A 25,912-nucleotide genomic window follows, 5' to 3' on the forward strand; every position below is an offset into this window, starting at 1 on the left:
TGTCATACTCTATTTGGTGCTGATAATGAATCACATTATGTCAACAACAGCATGTAAATGCAGTCGAGGGCTTTAAACACTATCTTTTGATTATTACAAGATTCCTATACAAAATACTCAGCCACTCTTTAGGTAATCTATATTATCCACAGAATTCTCCGCATACATGTAACACACAAGCTTCAGTTCAGATGTACTACCACTACTGGGGATTGGGTCTCTCCAGTGTGACAACGTAGCTGGCAGCAGCAAGCACTGGGGAAAGCTAAAGTAAGTGACAGTGGTCCGCCTGTCTCCTGGCAGCCGTTGCCACAGGAACCAGCATTGAACAGAAGTGGGTGGAACACATGTAGCTCTCAGCAGTGGGCCTAAATGGCTTTTAGCAGTGTGAGGTGGGTGGAGGAAAGGGTTGATTCAAAGGCTACATTACTGCGTCAGAAGGGGGCGTCAATTCTCTGGGCAACCTTTGCCATTTCTGTACAATTCCATGATATTATATACGTTAAGTACAGCTGAAAAACTACCACGCTGCAATTGACTGCCATTGCATCATGACCGAACCCTTTAAAGATCCATTTTGTGTGACGTCTGAGGACCGGAACAAAATAGTTTACCAGCAATGTAATACATAATGCAGTAACACACCGACAGCTGTCTACAGAGTCACAGTCAACAAATCTTTTTGCTAACGTTAGCAATTGCTAATTTGTGGAAGGAAGCTATTGGCAAATCCAAGAGCTGAAGTTGGTAGTATGCGCTGCAAGGGAAGACGCACCTGTGCTGGGAGGCGTGGGGCCGGCCTCCCCTTCGCTGGCCTCCCCTTCGCTGGGCTCCACGGGTAGCACGGTGACCTTAGTGCCGGTCTGCTGGATGAACTGCTGCAGGTTGACCTGCCTCAGCTCTTTGGTCAGCTGCTCCAGCTCATACTGGCTCTCCTGAGGAAACATGCACAGGAGATCTCCCACGTCATGTCCTCAAGACCTTAAATGTGTGCAGCTATGGGTTCTGGGGTTACGTCTGGGACACACTCGCAAGATTCACTGGAGCATTCTTGAAAATTAATTCCTTGGGTCACTCATGTGGATGCAGTTTTAACTAACAGCTGTTGAACTGATTTCTAGATATTTATGGAGCGTTGCTGGGACTGTGGCGTTGTTGCCATGTGTATATTATTACATTTTTACATACTTTGCATTTTGTCCTCTCATCCACACGTAAACCATATTAGGTCAGTGGAAACTAACCTTTTGCAAAACTCCTTCCAGGGTGAAAACTGTCATATAGACAGGGCAAACAGTGTTTTAGTCTTGTAACATTGAGTGTGTGCCGTTATTTCCTTCGTTTACTTGAGGCAATATCATTCAGTGACGTTGCCAAAACAGTGCTGGCTTTAACATTGCTAAGAGAACTTGGTGCATGTACATGTACTGTATTCTAGTGTGATACTGAGGAATAACAATCAGTTCATACAAATGATTCCCCTGCATGTGCAATGTTGATAGTCCAAAAAAAATAAAAAATTCTGGCTAAGGTGCTCTTGAGGATGCTTAATACTTTTTGTGTGTTTTCATTGTGTTTTCATGTAAAAATCTGCTTGTTCATTTTTTTTTAAAGAAAACAGAGAGAAAAAAAAACCCATATATGTGTGGACCATGGCTAACATAGTTTATGCACTTGACCAATCTGGTCAAGCATAAAAAAATGTCTGTTAAATTATTAAATAATGCAGCATTCAAAACCTTTTTAGAAACTGATGTTCCACCTATACCTGTAGTCTCCTGCTCGTCTGGCTGAGTGACCGGTCCACAGCCCTGCTGCTACTCTCCAGCTGGGCTGTGTGCTGTGCCTGGGCCTTCAGCTCCGCCTTCACCCTCTGCAGCCGGGCCTTCACTTCCCCCTCGCTGGCCTGCTGCGTCTCCCTCATTTCCTTCTGCAAGCGCTGGGCTTCCAGCCCGGCCTCGACGCCCTGCAGGCAGGCCAGTCGGCGATCCAGTTCGGCCTCGCAGACGTGCAGGCGCGAGCGCAGCTCCTGCAGCCGTTCCTCCAGCTGCCTCTCGCTCTCGCGCTCAATCTCGAGTTCGCTGGCCCAGAACTCCTCCTCCTCCACCTCCACCTGGTTCCTCCTCACCTGCCGCTCCAGGCAGGCCACCTCCTCGGCCGCGCCCGCCCACGAGGCCTCTCCGGCGGCCCCGTCCTGCCCCTTCTCGGCCCACGCCTGCAGCTCCGCCTCGCGCTCCGCCGCCCTGTGCTCCAGGACGGCCAGCGTGTCCCTCTGTAGCCTCACCAGGCGGCTCAGGTCCTCCAGGTGGCCCCTGTGCAGACGCGGGGACGTGGGCAGGCTGTGGTGCCCGTTGTTCACCAGGACCACACGCCGCTTGGTGCCGGCGTCGCTGAGCCTGGTGCCGCTCAGGATGTCCCTGAGGCTGCGCGGGCCCCCCGTGAAGGTGAGCGACTTGCGGCGTGGTTCCCGCCGGCGGAGCGAGTATTCTCCCGGCCCCCGGAGCTTGGCCATGATGGGGAGACTCTGGCGGTGCAGGCCGCGCTCTGGACCCAAGTGCGACAGCCTCTCGGATGGGGGGCGCTCTGTGAGCGAGGGGCCTGTCCGGTGGAGGATGAACTGCACGTCACCGGCATACTGACCCCAAGTGTTCAGCGAGGCCACGGGGCTCTCGAGAGGGGCCAAGTGACGTTCAGAGTTCCTCCATTTCTCGATCAGTGTATAGCGGCCAGTGCGACCTGGATGTGTGGAGGGTGAAGACGTGAACATTATTATTATTATATTCTTAATTTGCTTTAATTTTAACCAGGTTTCAATGAAAAATGTTTTCCGCTTAGTAGAGGCAAGCTGATAGTTATTAAAATGTTTACATTTGTTAAATAAGCAATAATAAATAACCATTAAAAATTTTACAAATAAAGTGTTTATGTAACACTCTAAAGGAAGTGGACACAAGCAGTGATGGAAGACGTCAGCGCTCCTACTGCTTCAAGAATGATGACTCAGAGTTTCCATTACACCAGGACCCCCTTTAACCTCAGGCCATTTCTAAAAGCACGTGCAGGGGGGGTTTGTGTGAGAGTGTGTGTGTGTGTTGGGGGGGACCTACAGATTACTCGCACATTTGAGTATCACTAGAAATAGCCTGAAACAATGACATCAGTGAGACAATTTTCAATCAGACAGAAACTGCTTTGGGCCTCTCTGGTTATGCAATCAGTCTAAACCTCTGTTCTCTTTTCAAGTATTTTTTCCCTCAGACTATCATTTCTGAGATAGAATTTGAAAATATATTTGAAACTTATATGGTGAATTTGGACAGCTTGTGAAGTTCAGCCGCCAGCACAGGTGATTTATTACTCTGCATTTCAGTAAATAATGGAAACGTGGCTTTGATCAGCCTGGACGTCAGACAATTTAACCCTCGTGATTGCAATTCTTTGTTGTTTGTCATTTATATATTTATTTGTATTTATATGCTATTCTTATTACTGTTGAATTCAGAAGTGCTTTTTTTGCCGATGCCATGTTATACTTAAGGGGATTAAGCACTAGGCAGTACTTAGACACTACAGCATCTGCATTAGCAATTCATCCTGATCTAGTTACCAATGAAGTTCCATGATCTAATAGCTCAGTATAACCTGCTTTTCTCTTCTTTTCTCGGGGCCATATTGTGTACCTATTGCCTGAGCCAGTGCGATGACCACTTCCTGACAGGTGGTGGCCTCCGTGACGCCACAGACCACGCGCTGGACTCCGTCCACCCACACCTTCAGCTCCATCCTGGTTCAGGAAGTCAGGCGCTGGGCCTCCAGCTCTGGGCTCTCATTCCTCCTGCCTGCTCTCGGCCACTCTGCAAGAGCACATGGCCAGATCAGAGGAGCTGTGCAACACTGGGACAATTCACCAAGACCACAGACGGTAAAACACCAGTGTGTGTGTGAGAAACATGTCCTTGCTTTGGTCCAGGACTTGCTGCATTGCTTTTTGAGGAAGTCTTAAATATGGCTTCAAGGTTTGTTTTCCCCTAATACCACACTGCTTGCATCACTGTGCCAACCTCACTGTCCCAAAAAATTTATATTTAAACAGGGCAGTCAAAGTATTGTGTTTAGATTAAAGTATGTGCTTAATATAAACATGCTGAGGAGATCATATCTACCCATGTTTCCTCACTGTTTTCTCACTCAAACAAAAGCTCATTAAATGTGAAAAAAGACCAAAACTCCATCTGGACAAACACAATAGAAGTGTGATGTTGTGAGTCACTGATTCTTCCAATCAGGAAGGCTGTCTAAGAGGAAAGGCCCGCAGTGCTAGCAGGAGCCATTTTTACTCTCTCTAACTGGCAAATTTCCTTCCTCAAGACTTCCGTCAGCTTTGAAAACAAAGTAGCTCTTTTTTCCTCTTTTACAATGCAACAAGGTCTTAGCAGTCACTGCACAACACCAACTAGAACACACTGAGGCAAAGACCTCTACAGTCTTAATACAGTACCGGCTCAGATATGAATCAGTGGTGCTTTTGGCCTGTGTTTGTGGAGATGGCCTGCAGAGGAGAGGAGGGGAGAGGAGAGGATGGGAGGATAGGTGTAAACAGTTGGCCACATTGAGTACATCCTGCTGGGGATAGTGAGACCAGCTGTATCTGACGCCGTTTGCCTCCCACTCACATGAGCGTTTAAGCAAGACTGCAAACCTCGTGTATGAGCCAGCGTTCCAAGTTTGGGCATAAAAATATACAATCATCAGGGGAAAAAGGCAACCGTAAAACCTGAAAGGATTTTCATCTGTAACATTTTAAGCAGAGTAATACATATTCTACAAAAAATATATATGTGTCCCCTTGGATGTAAGCCTATAGCTTACATTTAATGAGACAAGCTAAGGCTGAAGAGAACCATATGTCTACAAAGCCATTTTTGGATATTTGCACAAAAAATATCTGTTTAAAATCACAGCATATTGTTGATCAGGTACAAGTAATGAGCATATGATGGATAGCAAAACACCATAACTCGGGTCATACGGAGGTAAAATGTTTTCTGCAGTGTTTAAACAAAGACCAGTAAGTCCAGCGGGCTCACAAGAACCGCAGCAGAACGTCAGTGTTATTTATTTTTTTACCCCCCCTCCCCCTTTATTTTAATGCTTTCATTTGTTCTGGTTTATTAAAAATGTCAGAATCCACGTAGGTGGACTAACACCAGCAATACCGTCCTTTTATCAGAGGTAAGGTACTCCTGTTCTAAAATAAATACCACTGCTTCTGATTTATGTCAATACAAACACATTCTTTTTATTCATTCATTATTCTGACAGAGCGTGAAGCTTTAAATAGTTGGCTCCCCAGATGGGACAAGGACGATTTAGTGCATGTGTAGGGCAAGGCAATGGAAAAGTAGAACATTCTTGCAAGCCAAAGACCACAGAATGCAGCCGCCATTATCCAAGACTGGATCTACAGCTGATAGTGAGTACTTATAGCAAAGGTTGATTTCATTAAATCAAAAAATAAATACATTTAAAAAATGCAGTGAAGCCATTATTATACCAAAAGCATTCTACTGCAGCAATGCCACAGCCAGTTTATATGAAGTAGCCTATTACTGACGTTAATACTAAAGCACTTTGTACATTAGTATGTATGCTTTAGTATGATTCATACTAAAGCACTTTAGTGTCTTAAGTATCCGTGTTCTCTTAACTCTGTAACAAAAGGGTTGTGCACAGAAAAACTGGAATCGTACCACTAGTGTGTTCTTTCTTTCTAATGAGGCAACTCCCTGAATTTAAATTTTATTTCTCTCATAAGACACACTGATGAAACATTTCTTGGCAAAAAGAAGCACTTTATTTTCAAAAGTAATAACATGCATTTGGTTATTGCAAAGAAATAAACAAAAAAGAAGTGCAAATACAACCGATGTAGTCTAATGTAGTTGTCACTGTGTGATACTGAAACAACATTACATGAACAGGAGTGAATGTAGTCCTACTAGTACTAAATATTATGCAGTTTTTAAAAAAGTACACCATGGCTTTGACATAGTTATCTCCCTGTTCTGGTGAGTTCTGCTTTCAAAATATTGATCATCCTATCAATTAATAGCCTATTCAAAGATTATATTCTAAAATAGTCATGCATCATTTAACATCAAATCAAAATTTTCTTCTCTCTCTATGTCTCTCTGACATCTTCCAAAGGACAGAAATCCATGTAACTTATTTTGAGTCTAACATAAACCAGTGTAAGAAAAGTATGAACTGACATAAATGTCAGCGATAGTGCACAGTGCCATATGGCCTCTATCTTGGGTGCTGTGGAACCCCTCCACGATTGTCTTTTTTCCAAGTATACAAGTTGGCACAATCCAAGCCAATGAAACATAAAGCCAAAATGGGCCACTGCATGTAACAATCAACTGAAAATCATATTTTTTCCATGCCAAATGGTAATTAAAGTAATAATTCTGCATTTTGTAACATAATCTTTATCTACGCTAACTGAAGCATGTGGTTGATTACCACATGCAATAATTTTGATCTGAAACAAGACATCAAAGGGCAATTACCTGCACTTTGAGGAGAGAGAGAGAATAAAGAAAAGCTAGTTGAGTAAAAACACATTAGTAATGGAAGTGACAGTTCATCAGGTACAAAACACAACACTACATAATGACAAGAAACGAAAACAAAATCCCATGATGGTGGAGCAATCCTGCAAAACCACATAACCTCCACACATGTAAATGGCATTTCCTTTAAATGAACATTAAAGATAAAGTGCAGTAATAATTAAAAGCTCAACAAAACAAATAAGTCCTAACTGTTCTCTTAAAAGTGCCTAAACTGTCAAGAGCCCTCGGGTCACTAGGAGGGGTGTTCCATAATGTAAGGCCATAGTATGAGAAAGTACCTTGACTAAAGAGTCACAAGGTATGTGTTGCTAGCATGTTACCATTGGTAGCTTTTGAAGGAACATACCCAATATTCAACTCACCGAGGTACAATGGCACGAGACAACAAAAGCATTTCAAGGTCAAAAAGAGGATCTTAAAGGTCAGTTCTGAAAGGCACAGTTAGCTAGTAGAGCTGACAGCGAACAGGTACAATACGCTTCCTCATTCTCCTGTAGCAAAATATTTGCTGAAACATTGCACTCTCTGCAAGCTAGAGATAGAGTTCTTTGGTATGCTAGAAAGAAGAGTGTTATTGTCTAGACAAACTGTCCCTAAAGCATGTGTATGTTTTTTGCAGCCAGCCAGTTAGAGATGTCACAGACATTGAATGCATTTCTTCCATGAAAGAATGTTTATGAAAACATCAATGTTTAAAGCTAGGGTCACTATCAAAAGTAACACGTACATTTTTTAAAACACATTTTTTGTCTTCACAGACATGTAGGCTACTCATAAGTGCACTTCAATTTTATTAAGTTATTACTGCTTTATTATTAAACATTTCTTAGTGTAGAAAATGCCGAGAGCAATATCCAAAACCACTTTTGAACCCAGAGCTTATAAGCAATAAAAGTGTGATCTGTCCACCACACCAAAGAGCAAACTTGCTGGCCCAGTAACTACAACACACATTTTGACCCGCCTGAGTAACCATCTCCGTCACAGTGCTCTCTTCGTCTCCGGCACGCTGCCCTCGGCATGAAGCCCAGTATAAACTGCTGGTGAGGGGCATGGCTGTGACCCTGGATGAACCGCTGGTGAGGGGCATGGCTGTGACCCTGGATGATGAGTGTATGTGTGAGAGATGTGTGTGATGGCTCTTTGGTCAGAAGACCTGCAGGAGCATGTGTGCCTGCTGTTCTCAGTTAGCCAGTTTTGCCATTTTCAGAATTCAGTTTTGTATTTGTTTAGCTGCATTAAATTGTGGCATATCCAGGATTTGATGTCTTCTAGACAATTAAAGAAGGAGCCGATAGATTTCTGATAGTCAGTAGCTGGGGACATAATGTATGCATACCAGTGGAAGGAAATGTTGTATGTATTATTGTTGTATTTATGGAAACATATATACATTAAGTGGAGCTTGTTGATCAAATCTTGAAGGACTCCACAAAATGAAGGAAGACACTTGAATAAATGATGAATAAATTCAAATGCAATGTGAGACAGCTACTCAAATAGAACTGAAACCAATTTAGAAACGAGCCGGATTCACAGACATGGGCTGTGTTCAAAATACACTACTACATACTGGACTCAGTATATACTGGATACTGCATACTGGTCCTCGTAGTAGTATGCAGTACAGTTTCCAGTATGCAACAAATGCAAAGCATACTACGGGGTCACGTGAACGTATCGTTGCATGATGGGATGCAGTACACCACAAAGATAGCTCTGTTCGCGTACTGGAATATTTTGCGGAAGTAGTAGGTCATCCGGGTATGTTTCGCGTACTGGAAATTTTCATTTTGGTCACATACTGCATACGGCATACTGATTTGGGGCTCGATCAGTACACCAGTAGTATGTAGTAGGCTATTTCGAACACAGCCATGGCTTTGTAGCCAATGAAGAAACATACTATGCTCAGATGTATCAAAAACTGCACTAAATAAAAGGTTAAAAGCAGGACTAAAAATGAAAAGTGCAACAGTACAAGCCCTAAGAGAACAGTGTTCAAACTGAACGTTTTAGTTCACATAAAAAAAGGTAGCCATCTAAAAGCAGCATAATAGCTAATCACTGCCTCTCCATGCTTAAACAGAGATTAAACAGAGATCAACATGCAAAGGTGATGAGTTAGCTCTTTAGATTTGAGGGTTTTCGGGGCCCAGTACACTGCCAATTTGCAGCTCTTGTTGCTGTTCCAAAATAGTTAAAATATTTCAGTAAATGATTTCGGGTTAAATTGTTGAGCGGACTGAAATGCTTCTCACCTCATCATGGATCAGAAGGTGTAGGACCAGGTGGCAATCAGGTGCAATGCCAATGGAAATAATTTTACTAGCATTTTAACTAACTCACTTTATTTGTTATTTCAGAGTTTTGAAAGAGTATGGTTCATGGTAAGTCAGCCTGTTGGCAGCAGAGAAAATAATGTTGGGTTATCTTTATGACTGGCAATGAAGCTTGAAAAGTAGACCTTCATCTAGATTCTTTATTACTGAACACAACTGTAATTCCACACAAGCTTATAACTATTCTCTTGAAATTCAGCAGCAAGTCACTTTTCTACCTGCTGTGGACCAAACACACTCCAGACACCAGGTGAGCAGACAGAGACCAGTACTATGGGTCTCTTAACTTGTGCTCTGATTAAACCAATAGACATTTAATCTGATGCTGTTTAGACAGTCAATCTTTCTATAATATCTAAATGATCAGACATCTTATTTAAACTACACGACGTAAGGAGTTCTAAGATATGTCCATGTTTATGTATAAAGTCTGAAACATGCCAAGATCAAAGGAGTCCAGTAAAATTATAAAATCACTGGCAAGATAATCTAGGTGTTTATTAAAGTGAACATTAAAGTCTTCAGCAAGTAGTAAATTGTTAACATCTATTAAATTCTGGACTAAAGCTCACCAAAATCTTCAAGGCAAAAAAACCCCTGAATATTCTCTGGGGGAGAGATATATACTTTAGAGCTCACTGTTCACCCAATAGATTCACAGAGGTCACAAATACCAACGATTACTGCATACAACTGCTGTGAAACAGACAAGGAACACCCTACCCTTCTGATTAACTCTGGAAATGTCTGTGCAGATGTTGTATCAGTAATCTACCTCCAGTGAAGTTTTGATGGACCCCATCATCTTTAAGCACCTCAACAGCCTTTTGTTTTTGGGGAACAACAGTCCAATAAAGGATGTTCCTACACTTCAACTACACTTCCTTGTAGCATCCCTGCCAACAGAAGCTGTTCTAAGTGTCAGTCTGTAGAAGAAGTGGAAGCTATTAGCTCTGTATTTATCCAAACCTCTTATCCTTAACTGTGCCCTTCTCTCCTAGCAAAGCATCTCAAGGGTCTTTGTGCTCTAGAAGGTCTTCATTAAACCCACAATGCTGTATTATCCACAGTGGCGTAATAAGATCTCACTTGGAATCTTTAGCGAATGTAAATTGTTACCGTGCATATACAACCGTCAGAGCAGATGGACGATATCCTGTCATTCATCCACTACTTTTAATGTCATGCGATCTACCCACATTCCTTCGCGATCGACCGACACTTCCTTAATCTCATCGATGTAATGAGCACCCCTGTTCTAAAGTAAAGCAAATGGGAATCTCGACTGTCAGTAAGGTGAAAGCAAAACAAACAGCCTGTAGGAGACAGCCTGGGGTGCACAAACAGAGGCCGAGCAGCAGCAACTGGGAGGACTGGTGGAGATGGGGCAGTGCTGCAGATGGCTGTGAACTAACTGTTAAATAGTCCCTAAAGCTTTCCTAGATGAGCACAAATTCAGTACACGTCTTAAAACTCTAATCTAGTCAATGAACAAAGTGTCTGATATGAGCCACTACTCATCACAACAGCCATCACGGACGTAGTTTTGGGGGGGGACGGGGGGGACATGTCCCCCCCACTTTTTCAAAAGCCGGTTTTGGTCCCCCCCAGTTTTTACAGTTAAAACCAAATATTTAAGTAGCGATGAAGTCATGTCCCCCCCACTTTTTAACGGTTAAAAAAACAATATCCAAATAGCGACAAATCTAGCACTAGGATCATGCAGCTCCGAGCTCCCAACGCTCAACAATTTTCATTCAACCCCCCCCCCCCCCCCGCTCAACAGTTCGCCACCCCAGGTTGTGTCCCCCCCACTTATGAAATCAAAACTACGTCCATGACAGCCATAGATAAATAACCATGTTGTGTCTATGTATATATACAGGCTCGAACAAAATAGAAACACAGTGTCCGCACAGGTTTCATTACAGGAAAGGCACTCTTTCACAGTGTTCCTTTTTATGGGCTGCTTTCACTGACCCCTGGTCCCCTCTAAATAAGTGTACCTTTGTGTTCAAAAGGACAAAAGGGACAAAGGAACTTCTGCAATAGTCAAGGGGCTTAAATCACAACAGGAAAGAGGCGAATTAAAAAAGAAATGGCACACAATGTTGCTTCCCTCAAAAACAGGGAGCACTGATCCAAACAGAGAATGGAGCAGTATGTGTGAGCACTGTGCTGCTGCGTCTGCTCCTATTCGCAGCTGAACTGGAATTCTGCTTGTGCCTCCTCTAGCTGCCATGCTACATGTAATTACTAGCAATTTATGCACTCTGAAGTAATTGGTTGCAGGCCTGTCTTGAAAGGGATCCGCTCACACAAACAGCACAAGTATTCTCTAAAACCAAGAGGCTTCCTCTATACTGAAAAAGGGGCACGAAACACGGAGGGTGATGGACTTGTCTGAACGACAATCTTTGTCCTACAGGCATGAACTACATGAACTGTAGGGGAAGAAGGGGAAAAAAAAAACAAAAAACAGAAACCCATATAAGCAGAACTCAAAGTTATATGCTGAAAATGTTCTGATTTTCCAGCACATTTATGCACTGCTGAGAGATCGTACATGTTCAAAACCACGAGCTATAGGCCTTGATCATGCCCCACCGGCACTGATAACTTTAGGCCATGCACATTCCACACTACAGTACATACTGTGAGACATTAGCGAGATAAGTGCTCACATTCACACAGAGGGTCAGTCAGGCCTCAACGTATGCTGTCTGCGCATATAACCAAGGCGAAGAGTCAGGGGAGCTGGTAAATGTCATTTAACAATGACATTCAGAAGTAAACCTTGAGAAAATCAAGAGTGCTTATCTTGTGTATTGTTCCGACAGCCACAATTTCTAGATTCTCCACAGTGTATGTGGCATTCTCAATCCCGTGAGACACAAAGATATGTGTAGTGGTCCGGTACATTAGCAGATTGTGTAAATTGAAAGGGGAGGGGGAGGGGAGTACTAGAAGGCAGGATCATGAGAACACACTAAAATGTGCAATATTTTGTCAATTGTGATTTTTTACACCGCAATCAAAATTTGTCCTCTGCTTTTAACCCATCTGTGCAGTTAACACACACACACAAGTGATTACTAGGGGGCTGTGGTGCACACGTGCCCAGAGTGGTGGGCAGCCCTAGCCCAGCACCCGGGGAGCAGTTGGTACCTTGCTCAAGGGCACCTCAGTCATGGCCTCAGGTCTGGGAATTGAACCCACGACCCTCCGGTCACAAGACCAGTTCCCTACCACCAGGCCATGACTGCCCCAGAACTGAGGGCAGAAGCAGGCAGCGTATACTACTTGTATACTAAAAACATTAGTATACAAAAACCTCTGCTCGAGAATTTGACCTGGTTCAACAAGCCAAATCTCAATTGATCAATTAACTTAAGTGTTTAATTGTGTGCATTGTGGGACATGAATATCATACATGTTAAACCATCAGTGGTCCTGCTGTGGAGTGGACTGAGAAAGTCCATTAAAATTGAGAGAGAGAGAGAGAGAGAGAGAGAGAGAGAGAGAGAGAGAGAGAGAGAGAGAGAGAGAGAGAGAGAGATCGGCAGACACAGAGAGAGAGAGAGAGAGAGAGGGAGTCCTCCATCTGTCTCTTACAAATGAGTACTGTGTTCCACAAGGCCAAGAGGAAGGAACCTCCACCCCCATAGTGCACAGACAATGCTGTCAAACAATAATGTAAAGGGTTTCAGAGAAAGTTAGCAAAGTAATAGAAGAACAAGGTACATGTTCACTGTAAAATCTCAAAATCTGGTGCATAATTATAAATAAAAAACAGCACCTCCAAAAAATGAGGCCAAATAAAGCCTTATAATTTTTCTTCTTTTTTCCATAATAGAGTATTTGTGCACTAACATGTTTTATACAACTAAGAACATCTCACACCATTTACACCAGGATTATTATTTGGTTTCCCTTGGATTGCAGGAACAAGTGTTATTCCATATGCTTTAATAACAACCACTCTTTAATTAAGCAAAATAAATGCAAGTCTATTGCGGAGTTATACTTCCCCACCTGCATAATAAAAACTGGGTAATTTTGAGATTAAATAACAGAAGTGCTGAACCATATAAATCTCATTTCAAAGAACAGTCTGCTTGCAGCAACTCTGTGAGGCAGGGACAATGTACCTTCTGTGGAGCAACTGAGGCTGCTTTACCTCTATTAAACCTTCTTCAGAGTTTCTGGAGTCCCGTCTTGGCTGGGATGTTTTAATAAACTCAGGAATAACCTCCCCCCAGTTAGGAGGTCAAAACTGGCAGACTTGCTAACATCTGGATGGCACGTTGAACTGGATATAATACCGTCTTTGTTCTTGTGCCATGATTGTGAACGGCAGGCTAGCTTTCAAACACAAGTCAGGAGAGAGAAAGTACTATTGGTCAAAAAAATAAGGTGGCTAAGATTGTCCATATGGTTAATATTAATAGTGTTTGATCTCATCTCTTTCATTATTTATAAACTCCCCTAGATTTTTCAGATCAAAACAATGTACTTTTAAACTTGACACACATGATCAATGGATTCAACAATGTAGCCTTAATGTTTTTTTACAACACCACACAAAAGAAACGAAATTTCGGTGTCCTACTTCATATCTTAACAAATTTCAGACGTTTCAGTCAAAACAGTTACTGAAACGAGACACCATATAAAGTTATATATAGTATATACAATAAACAACAAGCTATAAAAACCAGCAATGAACACAAATAAATAAAGTAAAAAAAAACTATGAAACTATATACGCTGAGGAAGAAAATAAGTCAAAATAGTGATCAATAAAAAATGTTAATACAATAATACCGCACACAAAAAAAACCTAGCCAACCTAACTCTTCCTTTGACATTAAAACACCATTATACTTAATTTGATTAGCTTACTGTCTTGTCTGGAAAGCATACGCTATCACGGACCCAAATTTAAATGAATGTTGGTGTTCATTTTCCAAACTTTGAAGACTCTACAACACGAAGTGAAAACTGAAGTAGTATTTTCCAAAAATGACATTACACCAACTTGCTGACAAGTTTCTACCTCTATTAAAACGGGATACACCTCAAAACGCAAAGATAACCCTCAAACAAAAACGTATTTGAAGAGCGCTCCGAGATGTGGATTACTCAACACAAACGCTTTCATAAATCATGTCAGTCGCATAACTGTGGATGAAATCACGACACTTACACAACTGATAAACGACCCATTTGACTCACATCTTCAAGTGGGATAAACACAAACGGGCAGCCCGCCCCGCTCTCAGGTAGGATTTAAACAGGACACTATTTATAAGTAAAGCGCTCGGTCAGATGTCAAAATAGTGGCGATATTACATATCCTTCCTTCATGTTAGTTTTATTATTCCAGTATGCATCTCTACGTGCGAGCTACATTGTTTCCTGAGCATGAGGAAAATAAACTTCTTACCTTTATGCTGTAGCCACGAGAAAACGACCCGTGTCGCTCACTTCACAACCGACGCCACTTGGTCTGAAGTTCGCTCAAGAAATCTGTGGCATGTAACCTTGTTCATTTTCTCCTACACTGGATGGAGACGTTCAGAAGAGCCTTTACAAACGAGAAGGGTGTCTTTGCAGGAAAAGACTGGATTAAATGAGAGAACTAATTAGCAGGGTTTCCCTTCCCAACAGGGAAAAAAAGTTTTCACGCTGTGCTGCAGCGCTAGCCCAGCCAAGGTGGCCTGTGGAAAACACCCCCATACCCCTTTACTACCAGTAATACCAGTGCAACGGAACTGGGACAGCGCAAAGCATTGTGGGTGTTTTTAAAGCTACACCGTAGTCTACGTAACCCGCCACAAAAGACGAATAAATAAATAAATAATTTGTGTCAGTTTGTTTAGGTGAAAGTACATCTTTTTTAAATGTTTGTTTTGGTTTAACGTATGACTATGCGGTCGTCTCTGAGCGTTTACAGTGTCTCACGAGCCACAAAGACGTAAGAAAAGATTCTGTAGTGTCCTACCTATTACAGATAATGTAGTCTAATGCACTGTTGTAGCCTTTCGGGACTGCTGTCTTGACAAGAATCTGTTTTAAACAGCATCGTAGGCTGCTTATTCAGTGTAGAAAATAATGGAAAACTGTAGAAACAGTGTAACAGAGTTTTGCAGCGGTCCTTGTGTTGGGTCTTGTTCATTAACCCCATTATTGAGAGACATAAACAGAGATAGAATTACAACTCAGGAAACAAACAAACGAACGCTTTAAGAGCACAGCGAAGTACTTATTCTTTATTACTTTAAGTTTAAGAGCACAGCGAAGTACTTATTCAGCAGCTATGTTCTAATTAATGCATATACTGACACCTTGTGCCTCACGTGAGAATTGCCCTATTAGAAATAAATGCTACTACTGGCACTAAACAAGAAACTCCAGTACACACGGCAGTTACCTTTCACTTGGAATTTTGCTTTATTACAGGAAAATTCCTGGTGATAAGTGAGAATATATAATATATATTTATGTTTATTTAAAGTTTAACAGACAATAAATTCAGAGTGCATAGCATAATTTTATCCTATTATTCTGCGCGGGATGACTGCGTAATATTCTGTAAAGTGGTGTTCTTCCCATAGTTTGCGCAACTGGAAATAGCCCGTCCACTATTTTTTTTCAAAAAAATGTAGGCATCATGGGTCCAGCTAATAAACACGTGGGCGGGCCTCTTTCTTCATTAATGTTGCTCATTGGCTCTGCGTAGCCCGTACGCGCGTTAACGCTCTCATGAGTGACGGAGAACTGGCCAATCAGCTGTGTCCGTGCGGCTGACGTGTCTCCAACACGTCCCAGTTATATTTAGGCCCTATTTAAACAGAACAGGAGTCAGCGCCTCGCTGCTTTCAATGGAACTTGTCAAAAGCCGGTGACAACACCGTGCTTTCCCCCCTCTGGAACATTTAGGTTATCTTACACCAGTAAAAATTTGTGCGATTAGCCTACTGTAGTGTCTAACACTAGCAGTCTTAAAAAAAACCCATTCATTAATTGACAGATATTGCTCAACTGGTTTAAAGGGTATCGATCTGGGATGTTTATGTCCACTGTTGCCTGCACAGCCCGATCATAATGAAAGATGCGAGCTGATGTTGGGGAGAAGGTCAACAGAGTCGTGCGTTTAGACAGCAGCCAGCTACTGCGGAGCACCGAAACCATTTGAAAACCTTGGCGTTGCTCAGCGGGTAAGTGATGGTAGCAGTGCGCTAGCTGCCCCGTATCCGCCCATATTTGTGGAAAGACCAACCTCCGGGTGCACGGAGCAGGCCGAGGAGAAGGAGTCAGAGACGTTTTCCCTCCGTGCTCGGTGTATTTGATCCAGAAGTGTTATAAACGTGCCACGGCGGATACACGGGACCGTAGATCCGAGTCTAAAATGGCATGTTCGGCTCTGAGTGGATTATAGACCGCGCTTGAGTTCACTTCAGTTATTTCGTCGCTTGGACACGGAACTTAAAACGCCAAAGGTAACAAAAAGGGCAGGTAGTTTTACACAATGGTCTCAAATGTTGGAGCTAGTATCTTCGACGGCACTGATTACTTTTGATTATCTGAACACAAGTGTGTGTGTGTGTGTTTTCTTTTACTGGCGGTACCGTAGTCGTGGTCAAGAACGCCCCAGTCATCTTGGGCCCTGCAATGCAGACCTCTGCGGTATGGCGGTGGCTCCTTACAGCTCTAAACGAGCCCTGTCCGTGCCCAAGTGTAACAGTCGTTTTCTGTCGATATAATTGTCAGTTTTAGCCTGCGAAAAGGCCGTACGATAGAGGAAATGAATAGCGACGACTTGAAATGTAACGTGTGAAAATGCGTTTTTGGATCTTTTCTATCGTTTTCGTGGCGCTGGTATGCACGAGTTAGTAATGACCCATGCAGGCCTATAAAGTCTACGAAGTTATGTTGAACTACTACAGGAGTCACAGTGAAGCCTGATTTTGCTATTTTCACAACACTATGCCAGGTTTACCATGTGGTTCTCTGTAACATTGTATCTAGACCACCGTGGCATCTTCGCAGGAACTTTGTGTTGACTTGCAAAATGTTTATATACGGACAGGATGGCTTTGCACATACAGTTTAGTCTTGTTGGAAGTAAATTACACAATTAGTGTTGTTAAGATGTTTTAAAGTACACATGATGATTGACAGACGGTCTAAAATATTCTTTGCATACAGGATGCTAGTCTGTCATGTAGACCCCCTTCCCTTTTTCTTAAGTTACAGGCTGGGCCCACCTAGAGGTCCACCTTTAAAGACAGCCAGTTGTCCTAGACGGTGTGGAGTGAGTAGTTCTTGACTCCAGACATTTGTTTGTATTGGAATGACTCATAAATAGTAAAAAATCACCTGAATATGAGTAACACACAATTGCTAATAGCCTTAATTTCAAGGACTGTAATGCTTACTGCTGAATTTATCACAAAGGTTTGAGCACATTGGTGCCTACTGCTACTGCCACCGCTCTGGGCACGTGTGATCCACAGCCCCTAGTAATCACTAGTGTGTGTGTGTGTTCTGACTGCACAGATGGGTTAAATGACCCACGGACCGGTACTGGTGGTTTGTGACCACTGGTCTAGGAGATGGATGCAGACAAATGACGTTAAGAATTATGCTAGCGTTAAAGCAGGAAAACCTGACAAATCGCTGACTAGTTTTGTGTTTGTCACTCAGGTGAAGGATGACTGAGTATAAGCTGGTGGTAGTGGGAGCAGGAGGCGTGGGCAAGAGTGCTCTCACCATCCAACTCATCCAGAACCACTTTGTGGACGAATACGACCCTACCATAGAGGTAAAGTATACCTGTGTGTGTGAGGGTCTGTGGCTGTGTGTCTGTGTGGGGGTCTATGGGTAATACACTACCACACACTACCCTACCATAGAGGTAAAGTATACCTGTGTGTGTGAGGGTCTGTGGCTGTGTGTCTGTGTGGGTGTGTATGGGTAATACAGTACCACACACTACCCTACCATAGAGGTAAAGTATACCTGTGTGTGTGAGGGTCTGTGGCTGTGCGTCTGTGTGGGTGTGTATGGGTAATACAGTACCACACACTACCCTACCATAGAGGTAAAGTATACCTGTGTGTGTGAGGGTCTGTGGCTGTGTGTCTGTGTGGGTGTCTATGGGTAATACACTACCACTCACTACCCTACCATAGAGGTAAAGTATACCTGTGTGTGAGGGTGTGTGGATGTGTATGGGTAATACAGTACCACACACTCTACCCTACCATAGAGGTAAAGTATACGTGTGTGTGTGTGGGTGGGTGTGTGAGGGTGTGTGTCTGTCTATGGGTAATACAGTACCACACACTCTACCCTACCATAGAGGTAAAGTATGGCTCTGTGTTCAGGGCTTTGGTATGCCTTCTTTCCCTCACTTGTGCAAAAGGGTGAAACTCATGCACATGCTGTTAGCAAGAAAGGCAGACGTGTTTTAAAGGGCACAATGTGAGCTGGTTTTTCTGGTTCCAGCCACTGGCTGTTAACTTCCTGATCCAGGCCTAACTGTATTAAGTAGTAGCACACGTGTCTTGAAATGTAATTGAAATGAATATCTGTATGATCATAAGAGCCTCTGAAGTCAAACAGCCTCAAGGTGATCTCTATAGCCATTTTGAATATATGACCTCATTATGAATGTATGCTCACTGTACATGGTGTCTTGGGTAGATTTGTGTGAAATACTGTACATGTACGCACACAGGTGGGTGTTAGCTTGTTATGAATAGGGCACATATTTCATTGTTTTGTTCAGTTAGGGTGGAGATGAGTAACATGACAGGTGAGGTTGATGAGTATGACTGAAATGGCTATAACTGTTTTCTAAATGGATCTCAATCTGCACACACCTGCAGGACTCGTACAGGAAGCAGGTGGTGATTGATGGGGAGACATGCCTGCTGGACATCCTGGACACAGCAGGTCAAGAGGAGTACAGCGCCATGAGAGACCAGTACATGAGGACAGGGGAGGGCTTCCTCTGTGTCTTCGCCATCAACAACACCAAGTCCTTCGAGGACATTCACCACTACAGGTGAGGACAGCTAGGAGCAATAAAGGGCAGACATGTTCATCTGTTTTACTATGGCCACTCTCTGTACTGGTGGGAGATGTAGTGGGAGAAAACGGTTATTTGATTAGCAGCTTCTCACTCTGGGTTCCCCCATTATTTAACCTGCCATTGTATTACATTGTGTGTGTGATTGTGTGCGTGTGGTCCGTCTGTCTGGGGTTGTGTGTGTCGCAGAGAACAAATCAAGAGAGTGAAGGACTCTGAGGACGTGCCCATGGTGCTGGTGGGGAATAAGTGTGACCTACCGTCCCGCACAGTAGACACCAAACAGGCTCAGGATTTAGCACGCAGCTATGGAATCCCCTTCATCGAGACCTCAGCAAAGACGAGACAGGTACACAAAACCCCACACGGCCTCACACGGACATCTGCAACATTCCTCACAGTGGAAATATGTGCACCCAAGAGGCATTTTACTGAAACAATCACAAGCTTGTATTTAAACCAGGGTCGGATCATTACTAAGCAATTATTAATGTGTACAATTTCCAGTAGCCTTAATTTATTTTTTAATCATGTATCTGAAATTGAACTGAAGTATTTCTTAGAATTGCTTTGTAAAACAGGATGAGGATACTGTGGATGATTTCAGGAGAATTAATGGGGTGGCATTACAGTCATCATATATTAATATTAATCATACCAGTTATCAGTTAATTATATTTAAATAAATGTGTTTCCAGAATTTAAATGATAGTGTGCGTATCTATACAGCTCTTGTAATTGGAATATCATCAGAATGGTCAGAATGCCACAAATGTGTGTGCGTGATTTCTCTGTTTATTATGAACATCACAGGAGCTGTGGCCAAGTGGGAGAATGTGATCATGCAAGCTTGAACATCTTGCATGCAGGAGGTTTTAGGTCTTAGAACAACAGTGGTAGCCTAATTTCCTAGAGAAATGTTTTGATGATTCTGTGTATTCTGACATGATTTATTTATTTTGTTTTACTGGCAGACCACAGTGTAACTTGCGCAGAATTATTGAAACTTCGACATCTTGGATAATTACAGATAACGATACTCAAGCTGATCCATAGTTTTGCAGATGTCAATGCAGCATTTTAAGATTTTGAATTGTTGAAAATGTTTATATTGCTCTGATCAATTGAGAGGGACCGATGGCCTTCATTAAAGGAAGGAAAGAAATGCAACTTAAATCTAGCTGCTTTATTATTCAGAGTACTATGTGAATCAAATGTATGTATCAAATAAATAAAATGCGCACACAGTCATATCAGTATATTATGACCACGTACCTAATAGTGGGAATAACCACTCGTGGTTTGGATGACACAAGGGAGATGTTGTGGGCTGCTTTAAATGACAGAAGGTATGCGGAGGCACTTGAGTGCGTTCTGACTGAACAGAGCTGTAGGGTCTCCTCATGGTGTGGTTGTTGGTCAGCATGTTGGACCTGATCCATGTCTTTCCCAGATGTGAGTGGGCAAGTTAGCAAGGCGGAGAAGGACACCAAAGTTGTGGTTGTGCATAACTTAAAATTCCAAAAGCCACACATGCACCACCCTTGCGTAGTGAGATGGGATATTATCCTGTTAACGGGTGCCATTACCATCAGAGAATAACCTCAAGTACGATCTGCAAGGACTGGCCAGCACTCTGGCGTTCACAGACATTATAGTGGTATTAGTGGTCCAAGATCATGCAAGGAGATTGTGTCTCGGACATGTCCACTGCCCCCACCCTCTGCTGGCTCTTGGAGGGGGTTCTCATGTGGGTGGAGGACAGCATGCCACCGTCCGTCAACTTTATGCTGCACGAACCTTGATTTGTTCGAGAAGGCAGCGTTTTTTCCTCCAGTGTCCGATTACGGTTCTCCCAGGCTATGTTTCACTCCAAATTGTCAAAAAAAGAAGTAAAAGTGAGCAAAAACTACATTTCCCACAATTATGTTACCCGCGAAGTGACGGCATCTCGACACTGCAGTGTTTCCATATCGATGCAATTTTCCCAATAAGTGTAATTGAGAAATACAAATAATGATGCCAAAATGTCCAGGAAGAGAAGAATCGATGCAGATTTAAGAAAGATGGGAAAGCGATGTTTACACTTCAAGGAGAAAAACGCTCTAGAGTCTAGAGTGTCCCACATAGTTATCTGTTTTTGGAGATGCCACAACACTTTGCGACTGGTACCTTCAGCCCGTTTGCCTGTGACCATCGTGTAGCACTCTCCTATAACTGACGTGGCATCTGTGATGTCTGAGTTCATTCAAAACCATGGGTGGTCATAATATTCTGAAATGACTGTGTGTATAATAATAATAAATAAATATGTTAAAAACAAATTTGTAGTGAAGTACAAGTTTTCCAGTGCTTCTATAGTACAGGCACAGGGACCATCCATCTCAATTTTAATTGTTAATATAAACATTTAAAAATTGTTCAAAGTTTTATACACTGTGTATCTTTCTGCATAACATGGTAATTAATAGATTAATATATGGCTCACACGTGTGATCTTGCATACTAGCATGCCTGGACTCTTAATTTGGTACGGTGTACAGCGTTGATTCTCTCAGTGCATTTTCTCAAAGGGAAGCTTCGGTGTGGCTGTGCCTATTCTTTTCTTTGCATTTGTAACAGCAGGGACACTCTGCTGACTCCACTGAGGGCTGCAAAGTCTATAAGTGTTTGTGTCCAGCCATGCACTTTATATTCCTTCATATTTCCTCCTATTTCTAGTCTAGAGCGTTTTTATCTTCAGGCTCATAGTAATGGAAGTAACCCTTTCTCTCGGAGGCTCGTCACAGTGCCTGATGCTACAGGAGCTTTTCTTGGCATCATCCCTCTCTCCCTGTGTGGACCTTGATGCTTACACATGTTTAAAATAACATGTTTGCTCCAGTTTTTTGCATTGTGAACCATTCCATCATGAATCATTTATGTTTTCATCTTGAGGCCCACAACGCCTGATTTCAAGAATTATATTTCTGTAAGGAGAGCTCACTGGTGAAATTGGGCAGCATTGTGTAGGGACGGAATACTTTTAGACACTTGGGCCCTCTGAGTACCCCTGTTTGGATTTGGATCATTGATTGAGAAAACCATCCTGTGTGGATGGGACTTGGGCAGGGAAGGGAGTTGCAGAGGTCTGCTGCTGTGTGTGGGGGGGTTCTCTGATGTGCCTTCGTGGCAGGGCCCTCTCTGTGTGTCTCTGCAGTGCTCAAATCACAACTCCTTATGGTGCTGGGGACGTGATGCAAACTACTGATTCAGTCTTTTCCAGCCTTTCTGCTCTTGGTCATGACCGCATGTGCTAAAGTCTGAAATTACCTCCCAAATGCCCTCTGCTGCCTCCTATGAGCTGTGTGATGATTGATTATGATTTATCCCAGTCACTGGGCCTTGATCTATATTTTGCTTGTGTGTAAACCCGCTTAAAATGTGCTCACCAATGGATATGCTTTATTTATCCATGATGTACCTGAATCTTCAGGCAGTATGCTGAATTTGTCCATTGCTCAGCAGAAACACAGCTCAGTTGTTTAAATGGCTTTTCAGTGATTTTCATTTGCTTCCCAAGAAGTGGATTTATTTAAGCCTCTTGTACTTTTAGTTTACCCTGGAAATAAATAAACTTACAACAGGCAATGCAGCTTATTCCCTTTGATAACAGCATTTGTCCTACTGGAGCCTAAATGACCCAATCAGCTCCGACGTGTGCGCTGCACTTCCCTTCTGTAACAGACCGCATGCCACCCCTAATGTTGAAGGGAGTTGTGTTTTGCACTACAGAGAGTGGAGGATGCCTTTTACACACTGGTCCGGGAGATCAGGCAGTACCGGCTGAAAAAACTCAGCAAAGAAGAAAAGACACCGCGCTGCATCAAGCTTAAAAAATGTGTTGTGATGTGAGAGGGGTAAGTTTGGGCCGAGCAGGCGCTCTCTGTCTCTGCCCACCGCGGGCCACATCAGCCACTGGCCGCTGGGTCACACTGTGCCTCAACCAATCAGTGGGGCTGGGCTGGGGAGTGAGGTAGAATGTGTCTAGTGAGCTGGTCTGAGATCAGTGCTGCTGATCTGCATTTTAGATGTGGAGGTTAGGAGCCGTGTCTGACAGCTGCTTCTAGATCAGAGCAGCTTCTACCTTGAGCCACGAGGAACGGCTCCTCTAGCTCTACAATTGTGATAATTTTTTTTTTTTATTGTCTCTGAGTTTGGTGCTAACATTAGATGATTGTTTATAGTGTTTGTATTTACATAATTCTCTTTGTTTTTAAGGGTGTCGATGACGCCTTTTATACATTAGTCCGGGAAATCCGAAAGCACAAGGAGAAGATGAGCAAGGAGGGGAAGAAGAAGAAGAAGAAGTCCAAGACGAAGTGTGTACTAATGTGAACAAAGCCTCCGTTTCAGTATCAACATTGAACAGCTGAAATATTAAAGAACTGCATTTTGTACAATACACTAAATTATTAGCCTCTTCAGAGTACAGAAAGGATCCCCATTTCTCTTCCTTTTCTCTCTTACAAATAAGCTTTCCCCCTCTTGTCTAGTGCCAGTTGCTCCAGAGTGTATGTCCTGCATTAACATGTTCTTTTGGGATGGCTATGGAACCTTGCATTTTTTTCAATGGCATTTTTTTTCTGTAAAAAGGAGTATATGGGCCTTTTTCCAGATATAAAGTTAGTTTCAATGTTTTAATTAAGAAAAAAAAATACAAGTTTGTTTGGCTGATGGGAATTAAGATGCAGTACATGCAGGTTTGAGCTGCATAATTTGGGAAATGACTATTTAAGGCTTTGTGGTGAAGTGAAATGGGTAAGGATGTGGAGAGAAAGTGAGCAAATGTGGCGGTTTTCCATGTACTAGTCATGGTTTCACAGACATGAGACGGTTAGGAAGAAACAGGTTGTAATGTGTGAGTTCCTGGACCTGATCCCTTTTTTTGAAACTGTACATAATGTATCCTCTTCTTGCTCAAATGAAAGCTGACGGGATGTGTAATATGTAAAAGAAGACATCAGACACTATATTATCACACCCTTATGTAGGACCAACACTGGGGTAAATTTTGATATCTCCACCACTGTGTTATTGAAGATTTAAGTACCTGTTATGGGATGTCACGTATTTATATTGACCTGCATGTAAATTTCCATTCTAGTCAATTTGCAAGTTCACTTCTAACCCTTTGATGTGTGTGGTTGCTGATCTCATAGCCCTCTTTTTTTATTTTATCTTTTGTTTTGGGGGGCTGCAAGTTCCTTGCAAGGGCAGTGAAATGTTAAAATACTATTAATCGGTCCCTGTTACTGGTGGTTGCATCTCCCTGTGCTGGGTCCTTCACAAGGAAACGTCATGTCCCATCAGTGTTGTGGTCTGTTGAATGGTTTTGCCCATTTGCTGATCTGTGTTTGGTATTGAGACCAACAGTAAGATCTGTAGTGAAGGTCAAATGGGGTACAGCAAAAATCCATTTAGATAATTGGCTTCTTGGTCTTTCTATTCAAGATTGCGGTTCTATAATTTGCAATGAAATTCAAGACCAGCGGAGGCCTTATGATCCGCTTCTCCTAGAAGTTGAGGTCATTTCTCTTTTGCAAGACATTAATAAGATTTACCCCGTCGTGCCCTGCCAAACAGCTTTTGTATTGTTTCTTTTCTTTTTATTCTGTGAAGGATGTTATAGGGGTAGAAAATATAGGCAACCAACCACTACTAATGAATTATGAATATTATCTCTGTCTACTGATGCAAATGCACACGCAGGTGCTAAGAAGACAAATAGACCAACCAAACGCCTCGTGTCTCACTGCTGCCATAGTGATGTACACTGGCTTTGAAAAGAGGCACAATTCACAACAGTTCTAGCTGGTTTCCTCTTATGTCCGCCATCATCAGCATGTTGGTATGAGACTGAGCAGTGCTGTGGGTGAATGGTTGGAGGAAGCCAGTCTGCTGTGTTTTTCAGGAGGCGTTCCAGATGTGCTTCTGCAGGACTGCCTTCCCTCATTCATTTCATCCTTGAAGGGTAATGTGGAAAAACAAAAAGAATCTCAATACATGCCGTACAAATGATGACATTTCGTAAGAGATGAAATGAAACAAAAAAAGTGGTCTTTTTATTTCTGTTTCTTATACCATGAGTTTTTAAGAATTAGTTTTTGCTTCTACCCATTATGTTATGCGAGTGAAATGGTCTGATTTATTGCTTATGCTACATCATAAGGAGGCTAACAGACAAAAATCAGGATAACCATTATTATGCAATGTTAATCCAGGTAAAGGGTATTTTAAGCTGTTTTGTTACCAATCTCCCTTTAAAATAAGGTAACATAATAGTATTCTGTAATCGAATTAGCAGTAGAGAGTCTTTGGAAATGTTTCTCTCTCTCTCTCTCTCTCTCTCTCTCTCTCTCTCTCTCTCTCTCTCTCTCTCTCATTCTCACTCATTATTTTGTTTTGAGCGTGCCAATAGCAAACATTCTTAAATTGTTCGTGTATACCTGGAGTGTATTTTAACAACCTTTGTACAGTTGTGATACTGAAAGATGTGTATTTTGTAAATTGTGCTTCATTTTGTTTGTTGAAATGATTGTCACTTTAATAGAGTTGAAAGAGGCACTCTGTGTAAGTGAGTGGTTTGGTGTGCATGTGTGTACGAGGGAGGTCGTGGTTCTAACCCCCTACTGAAATATGTTCAGTGTTATGACCTCTAATCAGTCCTGTTGATGGACTTGACCATTCTATTGGTTTTAGAGATCGAACAAATATTACCAGCTAGAAAATCAGTTTATAATTGCTCTAATTTTAGGTAATTTAGATTTACTACCAATATTGTCCTT

The 25,912-nt window shown here is 42.4% G+C and overlaps 2 protein-coding genes across 5 annotated transcripts in view; one reads left to right on the forward strand and one right to left on the reverse strand.

Moving 5' to 3' along the window:
* rassf8a (Ras association domain family member 8a) overlaps nt 1–14,768 on the reverse strand; it is a 16,493-nt gene extending 1,725 nt beyond the window's left edge. The window contains exons 1-4 of the mRNA XM_077005599.1: nt 14,433–14,768; nt 3,681–3,854; nt 1,769–2,736; nt 776–935 (exon numbers count right to left, since the gene is read on the reverse strand). Of these exons, the coding sequence (XP_076861714.1) occupies nt 776–935; nt 1,769–2,736; nt 3,681–3,783 (1,231 nt within the window). The 5' untranslated portion in view covers nt 3,784–3,854; nt 14,433–14,768. The remainder of the gene's footprint in view (nt 1–775; nt 936–1,768; nt 2,737–3,680; nt 3,855–14,432) is intronic.
* Nucleotides 14,769–15,843: 1,075 nt separating this feature from the next.
* Nucleotides 15,844–25,691, forward strand: kras (v-Ki-ras2 Kirsten rat sarcoma viral oncogene homolog). Of its 4 annotated transcripts, none has more exons than XM_077005603.1 (6): nt 15,844–16,206; nt 17,696–17,813; nt 18,883–19,061; nt 19,275–19,434; nt 22,860–22,984; nt 23,346–25,691. In XM_077005603.1, exons 2-5 carry the CDS (start codon nt 17,703–17,705, stop codon nt 22,977–22,979), a joined length of 570 nt encoding a protein of 189 aa, XP_076861718.1. In that variant the 5' UTR covers nt 15,844–16,206; nt 17,696–17,702; the 3' UTR covers nt 22,980–22,984; nt 23,346–25,691. The 4 variants fall into 4 exon arrangements, with proteins under 4 accessions (XP_076861718.1, XP_076861721.1, XP_076861720.1 ...); XM_077005604.1 differs by lacking the exon at nt 15,844–16,206 and adding an exon at nt 16,252–16,488; XM_077005606.1 differs by lacking the exons at nt 22,860–22,984; nt 23,346–25,691 and adding an exon at nt 19,899–22,853 and having other exon boundaries at nt 15,845–16,206.
* Nucleotides 25,692–25,912: the final 221 nt, after the last annotated feature.

The sequence above is a fragment of the Brachyhypopomus gauderio genome, chromosome 5, assembly GCF_052324685.1.
Source record: "Brachyhypopomus gauderio isolate BG-103 chromosome 5, BGAUD_0.2, whole genome shotgun sequence".
In the NCBI taxonomy this organism is placed as follows: domain Eukaryota; kingdom Metazoa; phylum Chordata; class Actinopteri; order Gymnotiformes; family Hypopomidae; genus Brachyhypopomus; species Brachyhypopomus gauderio.

Bases quoted from the DNA above. Each gene is read 5' to 3' on its own strand.
- kras (XM_077005603.1), top strand. From the start codon at position 17,703: ATGACTGAGTATAAGCTGGTGGTAGTGGGAGCAGGAGGCGTGGGCAAG. The intron at 17,814-18,882 runs GTAAAGTATACC...ACACACCTGCAG, and splicing joins AATACGACCCTACCATAGAG to GACTCGTACAGGAAGCAGGT. The intron at 19,062-19,274 runs GTGAGGACAGCT...TGTGTGTCGCAG, and splicing joins GAGGACATTCACCACTACAG to AGAACAAATCAAGAGAGTGA.